Source organism: Condylostylus longicornis, unplaced genomic scaffold (assembly GCF_029603195.1).
Source record: "Condylostylus longicornis isolate FDR11 unplaced genomic scaffold, ASM2960319v2 ptg000100l, whole genome shotgun sequence".
Classification (NCBI taxonomy): Eukaryota; Metazoa; Arthropoda; class Insecta; order Diptera; family Dolichopodidae; genus Condylostylus; species Condylostylus longicornis.
The window spans coordinates 4142139-4160524 of record NW_026578068.1 but is presented as its reverse complement, the minus strand read 5'-3'; the positions used below and the strand labels follow the sequence as shown (position 1 = coordinate 4160524).

Sequence of the window (18386 nt, the reverse complement as noted above, 5' to 3'; positions counted from 1 at the left end):
TAGTCATTGAATGTTTTGTATGATCCAGTTTATATGATTTTTATCATTTTTAATGATGATTTTTTAATTCATTTATTATATTCAGTAGCATAATTTGATGAAGAATTCAATATTTAATTCTTATATTGCTGAATAATTTGTAAACCATTTATGTATACTATTAAAAGCGCATTTTAAATATTATACTTATTATATTCAAAATTTATATTTTGATTATTTCACCGTATTTAATTTGCATAAAATGAACTAAATTTAATATTTTGGAAATAATATGAAATTTAATATAAGCAAATCAAATTTTTTAATTTTGAAAATCAAAATATTTTTAAAGAGTTGTTTTTTTTTTTTGAGAAAGTTATTTAAGAGAGAGAAAAATTGTACGAATTTTATTTAATTTATTAATTTTTATTTAATTTTTTCTTTTTGTTCTTTAATATAATATGTAAATATATATATATATATATAACTATATATATTTACTTCCAATTTTTATTATTGTATAATGTATATATATATTTATGGTATGTGTTTTTAGCATTATTATTTTATAATATTTGTTTGTATTTTTTGTTGTTTGTTTGTTTGATATTGGGTGCAAGGATAATTTCTTGTTAGGTGTTTCCTATTGAAATTTGTATCAATTTTCTCTTTTAATTTTTTGATGAGATATTTAAATGTTTTTTTTTTCATATTTGATATATAATTAATTAAATTTCGATAAATAAATAAATAAAATTTCTTAACGAATTTCAAATATTTTATTAGAAAATACATTTTTTCGAGAAAAAAAATTATTATCAATCAATTTAAGTATATATATATGGATTATAAATAAAAAAATTTTTTATTTCGAGAAAATGTATTTAAATTCCAGCCATTTTGTTGCAAAAAAAAAAATTTTTTTTTGTTAAAAAAATTTTTCTTTTCTGCAGAAATACGTTAAGATTTTTATAATATTGTTTTATTTATGGAACTTTTGGTTGAAAAAAAAATATATTTTTTTTAGAAATTAATAAAAATTAAAATTTATTTCACAAAACAAAAAGAAAAGGATTAGATTAATAAGCTGAAATTTTATTTTAAATTTTTAATTATTAATAATGTTTAAAAAATTAATAATAGGAAAATTTTAAAATAAAGTAAGTATTATACACATAAGTGGAAGATATTGATTTCAAAAGAAATTTGAAGTTAAATAACAAATTTCATTTTGCTATACGTTCTTTTACATAAGTTTTTTAATAGAAGCAAGAATATTTTATTAGAGAAAATATGAAAACTTAAAAATTTTAATATTTTTTCTTTTTTGAAAGTATTTTATATAATATTTATAAATTTTATAATTTATATTCAATTAAATTTTTAAAGTAAATTACTTTTAGAAAAATTGGTAATATATGGGTATATAATTAGAAAAGTATATGTAATATATTAAATATAATTTTTATGTTATGATTATAAGATTTAGTAAAATTTTTCATAATAATTTTTTTTTCATAATTCAATATTAAATGAGAGGAAATTCAATTAGAAATTTTGGAAAATAGTTTTTCTTTTTTAATAATTTCAATGTTGATTATTATAATATTGTATACCTATATTAATATAAGAGGAAATTTTATGTATATATTTATACATTATTAAAAAATTCTTAATTTCCTTCTGAAATTTTTATTTTTGAAATATCCAATTTCTGATTTTGTTTTCAAAATGTAATGAATCTATACTATGTGTATGATTATTTTCCTTTTCAACATGATAGATTTATGATATTTATATGAATTTAATTATTAATTCCAATTTTAAATTGATAATGAGTGTTAATTTTTTGTTTAAATAAATAATTAATAATAATTTGCAATATCAGACATGACATAAGATAATGTAAATAGAAAATATTCAAAATTTCGAAATTTACGAGTATGATTAAGAATAAACTAAATAAGACTGCATTGCAAGTGGGTACCATTATATTTTCACATTTTGAATGCTGAACAGCTTTTAGCGTGTATAGTTGCATGTACTCTTAAATCATATTAAAATTGTAAATAAAGTCCAAATTACAAATTTAATTTTTTTACTAAATATAAATTTTCTGATTAAAAAGTAGAAACGCTATAGGTATTATTTATAAATACTTGATTTTCAGAAAATTTAATAATTTTTTTTAAAAATAATTTGAGTTAGTTAAAATGGTAAAAATTAAAACTATATACAATATGATGTCTTTTCCGAATTGTAGGATTTTTTCTTATTCTTATATAATCTGATTACTAAGCAGAAACGCTACTAAATACTTAGTATTCAGAAATAATATAAGAATCAATATAACATTCACTCATAGTATTTTTAAGTTTTAATTTAAAGCATTTTTAAATTCTTTGGTTTTAATTTTGTGTACAATTTTAAACAGTTTTAAATTGAACGAATTTCAAGAAATGAAGAAAATTTGTATGAACGAAAGAACAGAATATTGAAAAAAATTTCTCACAATGGTGGTTAAATAGAGAATTAAAATATTTCGCCTACTCCTTAGATATTGCAATTTATTTGTGGGGATAAAGATTATGACTATTAGTTTTTGAATTTCCAAATTAATTTTTATGATTTTTTTTAATAGTTTTTTTTTTATTTTTAATATTTTTTTTTATATTTTTTTTAATTTCATATAATTTTTTTTTATTTAATAATCAAATGAAAATTTATTTAAATTTTGTTATTATTTTTTGTATAGAATTTTGTGAAACCGTGAAAAAAGTTAATTTTTATATGAAAATAAAAGAAAAATAGAAGAATAATATAAAGTAGTATAGAATTGAATAGAAGTGACCAAACTGTCTTAAATTATAACAAAACAAAATTATAAAAAAAAAATAATTTTGTTTAACTGATTAACATAATTAAGGATTTTTCATGGTTATTTTATATTTATTTTTAGTTTTGAATTGAAATTAATTTAAAAATAACCTGAATCTGATGAACTAAAATAAGAGTAAAAACTTGGATTTATTGGTACAACTGAATAATAAAAATTGGAAGCCGGATCTGGCGCTACTCAGTCTAAGAAACCAGTATTAACTAATTTTTCCAAAAAGAATTTAACATCACCCAATTCAGAATCTTTGATACCAAGTGATTTTAGCATTCCTAAATCACCGTTTTCAACTGCCATAAATACTGAACGTAGATGTTCCAAATCGGATCTGTAAATATTAATAATAGCAAATATAAAAAAATTGAAATAAATATGTATGTATATAAAACACTACATAGTATATAAAACTTTACAGTTTGTCCTTATTTTTTAAAGAACTTTTTTATAATTTAAAAATTTTGTAGTTTTTTCTTCTCATTTTCAACGGCGTTGCATAAAATAAGGGAGGTATTGTGATTGTATCAAATTTAGCCTGTCGAATTTCCAAGAAAAAAGAATTTCTCCGTGATAGAGAAATATACTCCTATTGGAAATCGTTACACTCCTTTTGGAGAGATGGAAGTGTGCCGGTTGGTCGGTTTGCCTGTGTACTCATGTATCTCAGTTCCAACTAAAATGATTTTAATGGTAATTTATGCTGGTTTTTACATTAGTCATGTACATTAATCAAATTTTTGGGTATTTCAGATACAGGGCCGGATCTGCCATATATGCAAAGTAAACATTTGCAATGGGCACCGGAAAACAAGGGCAACATGAAACAGTTAGAAAAATAACTAAATTTCGAAAAATAAAATTTTTCCCAATTTTTTCGCTTAGATACAGTCCAAGAATTTTTTTCTTTCTATTTACAGAGAAATTTTACATTTTTAATAATTTTTAAAAAATATTAAGCAAATTTTTTTGGAATTTTATGAATAAGCTCCATTTGAGAAACTACTTTGCTTTTTGAGGAAGTTAGGTGCCAACAACTAACTAATTTTTCAGGAATATGACGTCTCAAAATTCTAAATATCATTTGGGGCCTGTTTTACATGTTTGACAGTATCTAAGGAACATATTAACGAAATTTTCAAGGAAATGGGAACAAAAAAGTCAACCGCTACCAACAATCAAATAAACATTTTTCTAAATACAATAGCTAGAACGTATCTAATTTTCTTAGAGTTTGAATTAAATGTGTAAATAACATTTACATAATCTTCTGAAACACTATCGTCAAACTAGAAAATATGCTTTTAGATCGGTTATTGGCTGTTCGCATCAGATTTCTTATTTTTGTTTTGTGAATATGTGTATACTTATGTGTTCAGATTTTTTTTGTTTTCGTTTATAAAATATAAACCTGTTTCTTAATATTCGGTGTTAATAACAAACTAAAAGTTATGAAAATGAAGAAAAGCAATTTGTTTTATTAAAACACAAAAAAAAAAAACACATATGTCTTAGGCGTACAAGTGTTTCTTAAGTTTTCAGGAAAATTATGCTGATAAACCCTAAGGTTTTAGTAAAAGTTATATCTTATATTGCTGAAGGCTATAGTATCTTCCATATTTTATGGTCTTATCAGATTTTTTTACTTTAAGAATATGATTTCTTCGCTGATTAAAATAAAATAATTTAATAATAAATTTAAAGTGTAGTTATTCTTGTTGGTAAATCCTTACTAAAATTGTTTTGAGCTTTCAGCATTCGAATTTCCTTAAATAGTGTAAACAAAAGATTTTATGGAGGGCTTAATGCTTAAATATCGGTTTTTTTTATTGAAATACTTTATGCATTGAGTGATGTATTTGACTAAAATATGTAACTAGAAAATTTCACAATGTTTCTCCCAAAACCTAACTTTATAGTTAATTTTGTACTGACTTTTCTTTTGGCTACAGCCTTGGCATGACCTTTACGTGGCCATATTAAATTATTAATTACGAAATTTTATTTAAATTATGTTTCAAATGTTATAGTAACACGTTGATTTATTTCTTGAACACACAATTATTTTGTCAATTTAAGTTTGGAGTCAAGACTTAGCCAGTATATTAAATGTAAACAATGTGAAGTATTAAAGCGAAATAATATTTTTGTTCATTCTAAAAGGCATTTACATGCAAGACATATTTTTAGCATTTACATGTAGGTGTAAATCCTTCGGATTTGTTTGCTTCATTATGCTTCCTCGTACTTTATATGATTAAAAGAAAAAATTTACAATGTGAAGAATGGAAAAAATATGGAAGAATGTGAAAAAGATAGTGATAAAAACTAAGAGATTTTGTTTTTGCTTTTCATTAAATGAAAAGGATATCAAGGATTATGCACACATATGCATGTATGAACTCGGAAAAAAAGAAACAACTACTGAAAACATATTTATTTCATATTTTTAAAAAGCAAGGCAGTGGTTTTTTTTTGTTGTGTTTAGGTTATATTGATTTTTTATTCACTGTTGTGCAATTTGTAGCGGGAAAATATCACTTGAGAATCTCGTAGTTCAAATGAATCAAAATATTAATATAAGTATGTTTATATTATAAAATTATACTTCTACGTGCTCTAAGAAAAGCGTAGGGAATTTGGTTTTTCTAACTAACAAGAATAATTTTACTTTTTTAAGGTTAAAAGTGAAAAAAAAAAAAACTTTTTAAATTTTCTTTATCAGACCACAGCATTTCATATGGATATGGTTGTGTACAAAATAAAAATATAAAATTATTGATGTAAAAAGAATAAATTATAGAAGAAAAAAATTCTTACCGCATCAGATGTAGTGCTGCACCAAAATCTTCAATTGTTTGTGATTCACTTAGAGCAATAGCAACTTTTTCAACACCACCTAATGGAGCTAAAGCATCACGAGCTTTTGCACCAAATAATTTTTCCAGATAATTGGGTCCATGGGATGCGATTAAACTTTGTAAAAATGAAGCTGTTTCTTCAACAGGTGGTCGTTTTGCTGGAAAAATAATGATTATGAGAAAAAAACTAATTACGAGTATTATTAATGATTATTTTTCTCTTTATTTGAATATAAATTTTTATCCTTGAAGTACATATGTACAAAACAATAATTCATTAAAAATATATTAAAAAAAAAAGTTTCATATTATAAAGTTAATGAAAATTACAATGTAACTCAATATAACTCAATGACAAAATTGTTAGCTAATTTAAAAGTATTATTTTTCTAACAATTCTCTTTAAAAAAGAACAGTATAAAATATTTATTATAATTAATTTTAAAAAAGTCAGTTGTTCTTAATTTCAAAGTTCTTAAGAAGCTCTCAGGAATTCAAATATCAAATTTTTTATGTGAAATTTTATTACGAATTTAATTTAAAATGTATAACATTTTATAATAATTAAAATTAAAAACTCATAAGACGATACTCTTCCAACACAATAACTGTTTTTAAATGAGAACTTATAACACACCATATCCTTTCAAAATTCCATTCTAAATCTCTAATTCAAAAAATTTTCAATTAATAGTTCCAACTAAATTTGTTGTCTATATAGGCAACTTATAACCCAACTTATAATGAGGATCTAGTTTTTGCGAGACGGTTTAGTATTAGTATTAATTGTACCATTTCATTCCAACTAAACAATTTTTGCTGATAGTCAATTGTACGAAGAGTTTTTTAAATTTATTGTACATAAATATAACAATCTTTCTGATGCGCAAATATATGTTTTCTATAAACTAAGTAAATAATATAAGTTTGTAAATACAATTTTAAATATACAAAAAATATTATTTCAATAACGCAAAATTCTGTTATATATATAGAATTAAAACCACTTGTTATAGGATTTTGTTAGAAAGACTCACATCGATTCATTCAATTTTTGATTATTACTTACGTCAATAACTCAATTATCAATATAAAATCAATTCCAAATATTGAAATAGCAATATGCAATCAATTGCACTGAGCAAATATTGTTATACGAGTTACTCAGTTTTTCATATAGTTTTCCATAAATTTCTCATTTAAATGAAAAGGATGAAAAAAAAACGAATTATTTTACCTACGTAAATATTTATTCACAATTTTACAAATCAACGGAGTGTATTAAGTGTTTTCCAGTTTAACAATTTTTGAAAGTTTTTAGGATTTTTTTTGATTGTATTCAAAAATTTTTTTTTTTGCAAAATTTTTTCTAGTATTTTAAAATTTTGTTTAAAGAGCTAAAAATGCATGATTTTTTTTTTTTAATTAAAGATTCTGCCTTTGGAATATGCTCTACATGGATATCTACTAGTAATAAAATTGGTGATATTAGCAAATTCAGAAGCAATTCTGAAAAGATGCTAAAGTTTGAGGTCAAATTTATAATATTTTAATTTTTCCGCTGAAGTTTTAGTTTCACTTGGTTTTTGTACTTTTTTTTTGCAATTAATCGTAAAATTCTCAGTTTAATAAGGTAAAGACGAATTATTTTCGAAATTAAACATTATTCACAGTTACAATACAATTGTGCAAACTAACTGTGCCTTTTTTTTATATTTACTTCAAAATAGTAAGCATGTGCTTCTAAAATTTAAATATTTATTTTTAAAAATTTTAATTTCAAGAAAATTCACAATATTGAATTTTTAACAAAAAATTTTTTTTATTAAATTTTTAAGCATAAATATTAAGTGACTAAAACAAAGTTTTAAATGGCAATCTAAAGGTTATTACATTTAAATTTGCATATATGCATTTTGCTGTATAAAAACAAAAAACTTTTTAAATTAGTTTTTTTTTTTTTTTTTTTTATAAAAACTTTTTTGATAACAATTTTTTATTTTCATTTTGAAATTTTTTATAAAATTTATATGAAAAACAACGCATTTAAGAACACATACCGTATGATTTTGCATGTACACAATGCTTCATTGAAGAAAAAGTTTTACTTTATTGAATATTGTTTTATAAATGTAAATATGTATGTATGTATAGTTCAAACCCTCAAACATGTATATAGCTAGTATATAATATATAAATATTGCTGTGTTTGTTGGTGTTCAGTTTTTTTTTATTTAACAATAGTTGCTCAGCAAGGACAATATAGAATTATTTTTTTTTTTTATGGAAGAATAAAACGTTTTATAGCAAATTTTTATATTTTGTGAAAATTGTGTAAATTGAATAATAAGTTATATGAAAAAAAAATTTTTTTCTTAAATTTAAAAAGTGCAAAGGTAGAAAGTAAAAAATTTTAAGTTTTATAGAAAAATTATTAAGTTTTGTGTTTTTCCGATGAAAAAATCGAAAATTTCAATTCGTTTTCTATTTTTGTGATGGAAATATTTTTCGTTCTTGTAACTTTAAATGTTACAATGTTTATTATAAAAATTACCAATGTTTATTATAAAAATTATAAATTTTTTCTGTATGAATGTCGTTGTCATACTGATTACTGTGAAATGAATGGTATTTTTTACTAGATTTTTTATTAAAAGAATTGGTTGAACTAATTTAAATAAGTTGGCATTTTGTTGTACAATAGTTTCTGAATTAACACAATGATTTAGTATAAAATATTCATTTATTTTTGTTGACCCTTTTCTCTTGGAATTGGTTTAGTCTTAATCTGTAATAAATTTTGGATTTTTTAAATTAAATTTCTTTTCATTCCCTTACGTGCCCTAGTAACTTTTATAACAAATTTCGTTAAAAAGGGTTAACTATATAAGTATATAGTAATTTAATTATGTCATTGTTGAAAATCCGGTAAACACGTTGTAAGAACTATTAAAATTAATTTTATAATAGAGTAATTATTATAAATAATTTTATAATAATTTTTCATTCGTTCAAAATTTTGGTTCAGAATATATGACTTTTCGTTCTATTAACATATATACATATAAATATTTTTCATCGCTTTTGTTCAAAATCTACTTATTATTTAAAATGTAATTATTTAAAATTTTATTTTTTTTAATTGTAATTTAAATTTTATAAAATGTCAGAATCAACTAATTATAAATTACTTAAACTTATCTTATTGTGTACATTACCTGCAGTACAAAGTCTCATATCTTCATCATAACCATCAGAACAATCTGGCGCACCATCACAGAGATATTGTATTGATATGCAATTACCATCGCCAGGACATTTAAATGGTTCATAAGGATGACATGCATCTACAAAAAAATAAGAATAAGAAAAAATTTTAAATAATTTTATTAAACAACAAAATATAGTTAAAAGTTAAATACAATGTATGTGTGCGTAATGTTAATTAACATTAAAATAATTTTATAACTTTTTTGATCTGCAACTAAAGTTGAGTGTAAAAATTCTTTGAATAATGAAACAGATTGTGGTAGCAGAATTAATTACAAACTGTGACAAATTTAAAATTAATCGAAAATGCAAAGGTGTACTAATATTGAAATTTAAATAAATTAAGTTTTTTGCAATTTTAATAAGAAAGGTGACAATTTTTATTTGTGATTATGGAAAATATTTGAACAATAAGATTTAATGTACAAATACTTAACTAAAAACATAAAAATTTTAAACTAATCTGGCTAGAATAATGACATTAAAATTTTCGTAGTTTTAATAGATTCCTAAATATGATTAAATTATTTTTAAAGTTTTATTGCAGCCATTCCAATTTCTTGTTCAGTTGCGTCCAAATTTAATTATATTTGGGCGATATTTATTTAAAATATCTAAACTCACTTGTTAATATTAACATGGATCTAATTCAATGCGTTCTTGAATTACTAGATGCTGAATTGAAAAATCATATACAAATACAGCTAAATCTTCATGATTATATAATCATATAAATATAGCTGGCAAACGTCTGAATAAGTTTTTGCAATATTTGAAAAACATAACCCTCTATCTGTGATCTTGGAAAGTAAAAGTTTTGTCCTTAATATTAAAAACAAAAATTAAAAAAATTCTTGGCATGTTAATTGGATGAGGCTTTAATTAAGTAAAATAAATAGATGACCTTAAAAATAAAGTATGTATGACAACAAATTGTATATAACGTAAAATGTACAATTACAAAGTTGAATATCCTTTAATAATTTAAAAATCGTCACACTTAAAATTAACCTCGTTAAAGTTTAGCATTCCTTCTGAAGGACGAAATTCTTATTTTCAAAAAATAGAAGTTTATATGTATAATAATAACTGTTATAAGGAATTACACATAATTCTGTTATAAGGAAAAGTATGAGTGTAAATAAATTATTAATGATAAATATGTATATAGTTTTATACATATTGTTCACCCTTTCTTAAATAATGATTATCCAGTTGGGGACGTTCGTCTTAAATTGTTTACTAAATAATATTGAAACAAAAAACTTTTTAAATTTAAAATGTTTCGGAATAAGCACATTTACTGGCAAAACAAATAATATCTTCGCTAAGAATTTATAAAGGTCAGTTTATACATAGAGTGATTTTTTTCCCATTTTGTTATTCCTGAATTTATCTGTGTAATTGTAAGCAATCACACATAATGCGTGATTGCTTACAATTACAATTTTCAATGTCAAATGAACTCATGTTGATCAGTTAGATTTTTTTTTTCTAAAAATCAGTTAGATATTTTAATATAAAAAATGTAAATTACGTGCTTTTGGTGAACAGCTTATTCAAGATTTGGCAACGTGTACTGACCACCTATTTTATGTCGTGGTACGTATTTTTTTAAAGGTGGGTAAAATGAAATTTCTCTTTTATAATGAACACTTCTTTTGTTAAATTTTGTAATCAATTATATAAAAAAAGCATTGTAACATTGCATAAATATATTAACTGTTACAAACTAATTGTACGGAAGCCCTAATTGTATGAGAAATTTCATATTTAATATTGATTTTCCTACACATCAGAAGTAGATTTACATAAATAATAGCTTACTAATGACAACATAGAAATTTAAACTCTCTCAAGACATATTTTATCCTCATAACTAAATTTTTAATTGACAAAACACAATAAAAATTTCATCATTATACTTTCGACTACGTTTACCATAAAATAAACACCCAAAATTGAAATGTTTGCTTTCATTTTAATTATCATTTAAATTTAAATGAAGATTAAATTATGGTAACAATATTATGAAAATTTTACAAATTGTCTTCATTGAAAATCATTTCCTTTTCAAAATTATATAGAGTTAAAGAAAATTTTTAAATTATTTTCAATTAAATGGAAATCACAATTTAAAGTAATTATTATTTTAGTTCATTTTCGTTTTCATTTTATAATTTTCTATATCTATATATAAGAAAACATAAAATTTAACGAGGAAAACATTAATATCTTCTATTTAAGTGCTGAAAATTTTCCAAAAATTATATGATAATTTTTTTTAATCCCCCTAAATCTTAAAACTTTTCTTATATTTTGCTTAATTTTTTCATTCTACTTTATTTTTTTCCATGAACTTTTCTCCCCATAAGAAAATTTGAAACTATCAAATAAGAATTTTGTTCTGAAAATCTCATTCTATTTAATAATTAATTTTCATTGCTAAAGAATTTAACATTCTATTAAATGTGTATGTGTATATGCAAACATATACATACAAACACAATATGTTTAGTGTATAATAGGAATTTGCAAAGAGAAGAACACGATAGAAATTTAAAAATTGTTGAATTTTTTTTTTTTTTGGGAGAGTAGGATTGAACTATGATTACATAATAGTTATAACATTGAAATGAAAAGTTTTAATTTATACAAACGATCATTGGTAATTTTGATTTTTTCCATTAAGAAAATATTTTTTTTAAAATTTAATTTTTTTTTTTTTTTAAAACAAACCCAAAATATCATTAATTTTTATGGATAAACTTTAATACAGTTTTATAATTTGAAGACGATGTGAAAACTTTAATTAAAATTTTGTGGAATATAATCTGATCTAAAATATAATTATATCTACGGGTCAATAATTGAGTAAGCAAGATAAATAGTGTCGAAAGTTATCAACATTTTTAACTATTTAATTAGTTTTTATTCCATATTATAGAGTAACAAATTACGATATGAATTTGGACTATAATCAGATAAACAATTATCAGATAAACTTGAACATAACGGAATTAACATATAACAGTATCATGGATGAGGTATTTTATATGACATAAAATTAATATTGGCGAATTATTATTAAAATAAGATTGCATAAACTCACGCCTGATATGCCTTTGAAAAATTAAAAATTTTTAGTTTAATTTAACAAATAAATTAAAATCTAAATTAATATAATTTTACCATTAATAAAAATCCTCAATTGCTCCTCGATCATTCATTAATGAAATAAATAAAATTCTAATAAAATGAAATTGTTTTTCAAATTTTTAATGAGAATTTTAATGAAATCAAATAAAGGATGAAAGAAATCCAAAGAATTTCAATTTAACCTTCACTTTCATATTAAATATTCAATATTTTAATTGAGTATAGGCAGTTGGGTTGTGTTACTTAATTGTAACACAACCTTGTTTCTGTATTCTTAAAAACAATTTATTATTTTCCCTTTGATCCTTTCATGAATTACAAAATGTCTCTTAATTGAGTTTCTTTTGATTTTTTTTTGTTTTTATTGTGGGAATGTTATTTTTTTATAATTGAACTATGTAAAATAATATTTTTAGCAAACGAGTTTTTTTTTATATTCCCTTAAAGTGAACCTCATTATTTATTTTTTTATTTTAAGATATTTAATATTTTTAAAATAAAAAACAAGATAAAATAGAAATGACTGTGCGCCTACTCTGTCATACCCATTCGAATTTTTTCTATAGTTTCTATTTACTTTTGTAGAATCATAGCCTTATTATTAAACTTATTTTAGTCTTTAAAATTTTTAAAGTGTGATTAAAACTTATGAAACTTCAAGCTGTAAGCAAAACTTTTTATCAAAAAGTTAAAAATTTTTAACATTTATATTTTCCAATACGTGGCTCAATTATTTTTAAAGTTGTACGAAAATTCACGGTAGAATGAAAATTAAAAAAGGAAATGGCACTAGTTTCATATACAATTGATTATTAAAGTATCTTTGATTTATGTGATTTATATGATTATTAAAATTGTCCCAACTAGCTTTTGTTGAAAAATCAGCGGTAAAACAGATTATTTTTAATTGCCTTATCTTCAAAAGTTCATGTTCCATATTAAGTCAAAGTATACGTTTTGGGAAGAACTATCTATCAAATACCTTATAAATTTTTAAAACTGGTATACCCGCTTCGCATAAATCTCCGAATAACTCGATTAAAATTAAATGTATTTTTAATAATACAGCAAGGATACTACTTTCAAAAAATAATGATTTTTGCTTAATAGAAAACATACAACGATTGTGGGTGTAATTTTAATGCTTTGTATAGTTTAATAATTTATATTTATTTTATCACAATATTTCAGAGAAGGTGAAATAAAATATTGTAAGAGAATTTGTAATTTTCTATTAAATTTCAAAATCTACACTTTTTTTACATAGCAAATGGTAAATTCTGACTTGGTTGCTTGAATATTAAGGAAATTGCATAATATAATAATTTTCTTATTTCAGATAAATCAAATAAATTATATACTTTCATAAGTATGGAAACTAATTGAATAGAGTATTATGAGAAAATCCTGGAAGACAATCAATATAACAATATTCAATAATAATTATTTTGTGCTCACAAAATAATATATTCTTACATAAATATGTAGCTTAAAATTCAATTTATTTTCAAAGCAGATGGAAAAATAAATTTTCTATGATAGAAATTTAGGAGTAAGAAATGTGAAGTCGAGTACAAGGTTGCTTTATTTATTTATCGAATAGAATGCACAATGTGCGAATTAATAACATGACAAGCACTGTATTTCTTATAAACACGAATGTACCACAAGGATTTTTACTAGAACCACTTTTGTATTTATTTACCATATGTTATGAATCTCTTACATTGTAATTTTATGAATGGATTCAATATACAAAATAAATTTCGGTCACATTTTATCTAAAATTCGCTACAATTTCAGTCATTCCATAATCAAATGAGAGGAAAAAATTCCATAATCAAATGAGTATTTTAATGAGCAGAAACTTAAAAGCATTGTACAATATCAACGGTAGAATTACCCATTATACACTCAGGAATTATAAGAAACATAAAAATGAATGACCTAGATATAAACTAATTCATATTTTTTTGAAAAGTCCAAATATGTCAAAGTAACAAACAAAAAGATGAAATCATAGTTATCAATTCCAACGAGAGATATGCAGTGCATAATTATAATCTTAGGCAGAAAGTGTATCTATGAAGTTGAAAGGCTTAAAGTCCAGTTTAAAAAAATTTCAAAAAAATATTTCTTCTGCATGAGAAGCGTGAGCTGGGCTTAAATTTATTAAATAAAATTAAAATTATTCATTCAGTTCCTTTTTTTGATATTTTTGATTTGTATTCAGTGAAACAAATAAATTTCATTTTTAAAAATTTATTTATAAATATTTTATAACCTCTTATAATAATTCTACTCCCATAATTAAATTTTTAAAATTTTCCTTTTAAATGTCAATCTTCATAGTGTCGAATTCTTCTTTAAATATTTTATGATATTATAAATATATTATTAAATATGTATTCGAAACATAATATAAATAATTTATGCTATATTTATACTATACCGATTGTGCGTAGGTATTTTAAATTTCAAATGGAATATAAAAAAAGGAAAGAAGGAATTCATTAGAAACTGTCAAAAGGCATCGTTTTTCTCTTTAAAAATTTTATTTTATAAAAAAAAATCGTTTTGTCCCTATTTATAATATTTGAGAATTCTATATATTTTTCTAAAATTTCTTATAACGTCTGAAATATCTAACCACTTCATAAAAATTTCATTGAATTTGAAAATTCAAAACAGGCACAATTTTTTTCTATATATTTTAAAGAAATAGAAAAATACGTACTGAAAATTCAATCACATTTAATGAAATTCCATAGCTATGCATGTAGAATTCATTCTAACACAAGAAAAATATCACATATTCTGATTTTTTACGCACACAATATTACAAACAAGTGTAACATATTCTATATAAAGGAGTAATTCAGCGTCACATTTCATTACTTTACTCGGAAAAAGTTGAAACAAAAATCTTGTATTTTTTTTATAAAACATTTTTCCTTTTAATATTTTCCCTATTCACAATACATAAATTTTAATTTGTTCCAATGTAGGAATGTGCGTAGAGCAAAGCTTTTTTTCCTTTTTCTTTAACGTTTAAGTTTTTCGCATTATTAAAATTTTTCGCAAAATCTTCTTAATATTTTCAAATATTTAAGTAAATAAAATGTTTAGGTTTATTAAATTATTCCAGTCTGTTTAGTTTAAAAGCATATATTTTTTACTTACATGACGTGTCTACTTAATAGAATAAGTTGTGTTCAATATTTTACAAATATCAGCAAAAATAGTCACTGAATCGTTATGAACTGATCAGTATTAGTAATACAATTGTGTAACTAAGAATAGAAATTAACGTAACTAAGAATAGAAATTAATTGAAAGTCATTCATTGTTTACAAGGACAACAAATAACATAAAACTAAACAAAAAATGAAAAATCGTAACTATACTTAAATATTATTTTTGTTTTTGCATGTCGAGTACTCGTATATTACCTAATATTTGAAAACAAAGCAAACACACAATTTATAATAACCGAAAACACTTCGAAAATAAGACAGAACCGATTAAGTCGCTTCTTAGGTCGGAGGTGTAAATTGTTGCATATGTTGCATATAATAAGGTATTGATATATAACCAAATCATAAAGCCTATATGAACGTTTGCCTTGTAGCTATAGGGTTATGCCAACCAAGAACATATCAAACAAATACAAACTTTCCAAAACAAGATCTTTCGTAATTGTTGGTGCTCCCTATGTGCACATTGGTACCATTCATAGGGATCTGGGTGACCCCCAAGCAAGTGAGGAAATCGTGCCGCAAAACATAGGGTGTGTTTATAGAGTAGCATGGAATGGAATTTTTTTGTCCTTTATATTCATATGCTTTCATTAAATGACTTTGACAGGATGCCTCTGTCAACTTTGTATAAAGTTTTTTGGAAGGCCTTCAAGCGAATGTATGTATGCATGAGCATTTAAAAAAATGTTCTTTTTTGTACAGTGGAAAATTAATAGAAATGATTTTATTGAAATTTATAATTTGGTGTCCTTCTTTAGTTTTATTGAATATTTTCTTGTTTGCAATGCGAAGAATAACAATAACCATTTAAAACACTTCTTGAGTGATCATACGTGTTGTTTCTGCATTATTTTCATTCGAATTGTATTTATGTAAATCAACTAAAGGAAAATCTAATAAATCAATTATGAGTCATAAGAGATTTGAAAATAAAATTAAAAAGTTTTATTGTTTTATCCTTATTTACTAATTTTTTTGGTGTATAAAAAACAGGACGTGCTGCACTACTGCCCAATGAAAATTTGAGTAATGTGAAATGTTAAAATAATATTATTTTTATTAAAAGACTTTCAATGGTGAAAAAATATTTTGTTCGTTTAGTTTTTTGGAAATACATTAAGAAACTATTCTAAAATACTAAGGAACTAAAAGCATCTTCACCCTATGTTATTTTGCCGAGTAACATTTTGCATTAGGTTATTGCTTTAAAATGTTTATTCAAGGAAACAATATTTTCATAAACAATGGGGTCTGTAAATATTTATATACTTTTATTTCATATGAAAATTAAATTTTGTTATATTAAGGAAATTTTGTGGTTTACAAAAGATTTAAGAATTGGTATTATTATTTACGTACTGTTTTTGTAGCTAAATTGTGAATTATTTGAAAGAATAATTGCCTGATACTTTATAAATATAAAGAAATTTAATCATGCCTGCATCAAAGTAATAATGTAGAGTAAAAAGCTAAAAAAAATAATGGCTTGAAAGCCTCTATATAAAAATTCCTCTCATATTTTTGCAATTATTCACAAAAATTTCAATACTATAGCTCGAATATATTTTGAATGTATTCTTAATACGAAATTTGGAATTCTGCTGCGGTAGTGCTAACTTGTTATGATATAAGCTTTATTAACAATGTACAGTTTTCAAGTAATTGAAATTACGCATTATCATTTCTATTAAAATTCATATTTTATTATTTAATACCCTCGATTTTGATAAAATTAATCCACGAAAAGTCCTTGATTTCAGGATTAAATTATTCAAGAAATTAATATTTAAATTTTAAATTGATTTTAAAAAAAAAGAATTGCAAACAAAAATTTGAAGTAAATATTAATATTGCGTTTCATCATTGAAAATTTAATAAGGCTAATATAAAATTTAATCTGCTTTTTTTTTCAAATTTTACTTTAAAGCAAGTGCGCGTACATTAAAAATTAAAGAGAATTATGCTTTTCGAAATGAAAAGAAAATTTTCAAATATATAAGAAATAAAATTAAAAGTTTCAAATTTAATTTTTGCAAAAAAAATTTCATTTTTTTTTTTTTCTTTACAATTACCATATTGTTTTCAACTTTATATTTTACGCCTCTTTATTCCAATTTGAATTTTTATTATTTCTTCTTTGTAAGTCAACTAATTTAGTAAAAAAAAAGCATAAAATATGACAAATAATTTTCTTTTATTCTATCATTTGATTTTTGGTTTTTATTTTTATATTTTAAATTATTCTAAAATAAAATTATTGAGTTTATACATTGTAGACTTAACCATCTAAATTTGGAAAAAATAGTGGATTTACGAACGAAAATGAAATTGTATGCTATTTTACATTTGATAAGTTCATAATTTTAGTGTTCCATTGCATAAAATTAAAACAATTAGCTGGTAACTAAGTCAAGAACAAAATTAGTTTATAATTTTGATTCTTTAAAATTATAGTTTAAAAGATGGTTAATTCGGTAACCACAGTTGAGTCAATCAGTTGAGTTAGAAAAATTACAAAATTTTGAAGATAAGATGCTTGTGAATATAGGCCGATATTAGTTGCATGAAGAAATTTCCATTAAGATAAATTAGTAGTGTAATAGGCACATTCTTATTGATTCCGCAACTATAATGTTGTATTAGTAAAATTCATAATACAGATATTAGTTTTAAATACATAACTCTTGAACTATTTTCATAATTCAAATAGTAGATAAAATTAATCATATTCTAATTTGTATGTTATATGAAATTACTTTATCGCAATACGGTTCCTAAACACAATGTTGTCATACAAAGTTATAAAATAATATTATTATTTCTTTTTTATTCGATAATATTTTTGTTCATAAAATTGAGTGACATGAAAAATTTTTCAGTTAAAAAACCTAAGGCAAACAAATAACCTTTTATTCATTTAAGTCACAAAAGTGTTCAATTTGTCTCTTAAATTTTTTTATTAGTTTT

At 22.6% G+C, this 18386-nt stretch overlaps 1 protein-coding gene across 1 annotated transcript in view; it reads right to left on the bottom strand.

The window, feature by feature from the left end:
- Nucleotides 1-1580: 1580 nt before the first annotated feature.
- Nucleotides 1581-18386, bottom strand: part of LOC129614068 (IDLSRF-like peptide) — a 158574-nt gene continuing 141768 nt past the window's right edge. Inside the window, exons 2-4 of the mRNA XM_055528456.1 lie at nucleotides 8949-9077; nucleotides 5690-5888; nucleotides 1581-3203 (exon numbers count right to left, since the gene is read on the bottom strand). Coding sequence (XP_055384431.1) covers nucleotides 3056-3203; nucleotides 5690-5888; nucleotides 8949-9077 — 476 coding nt within the window. The 3' untranslated portion in view covers nucleotides 1581-3055. The remainder of the gene's footprint in view (nucleotides 3204-5689; nucleotides 5889-8948; nucleotides 9078-18386) is intronic.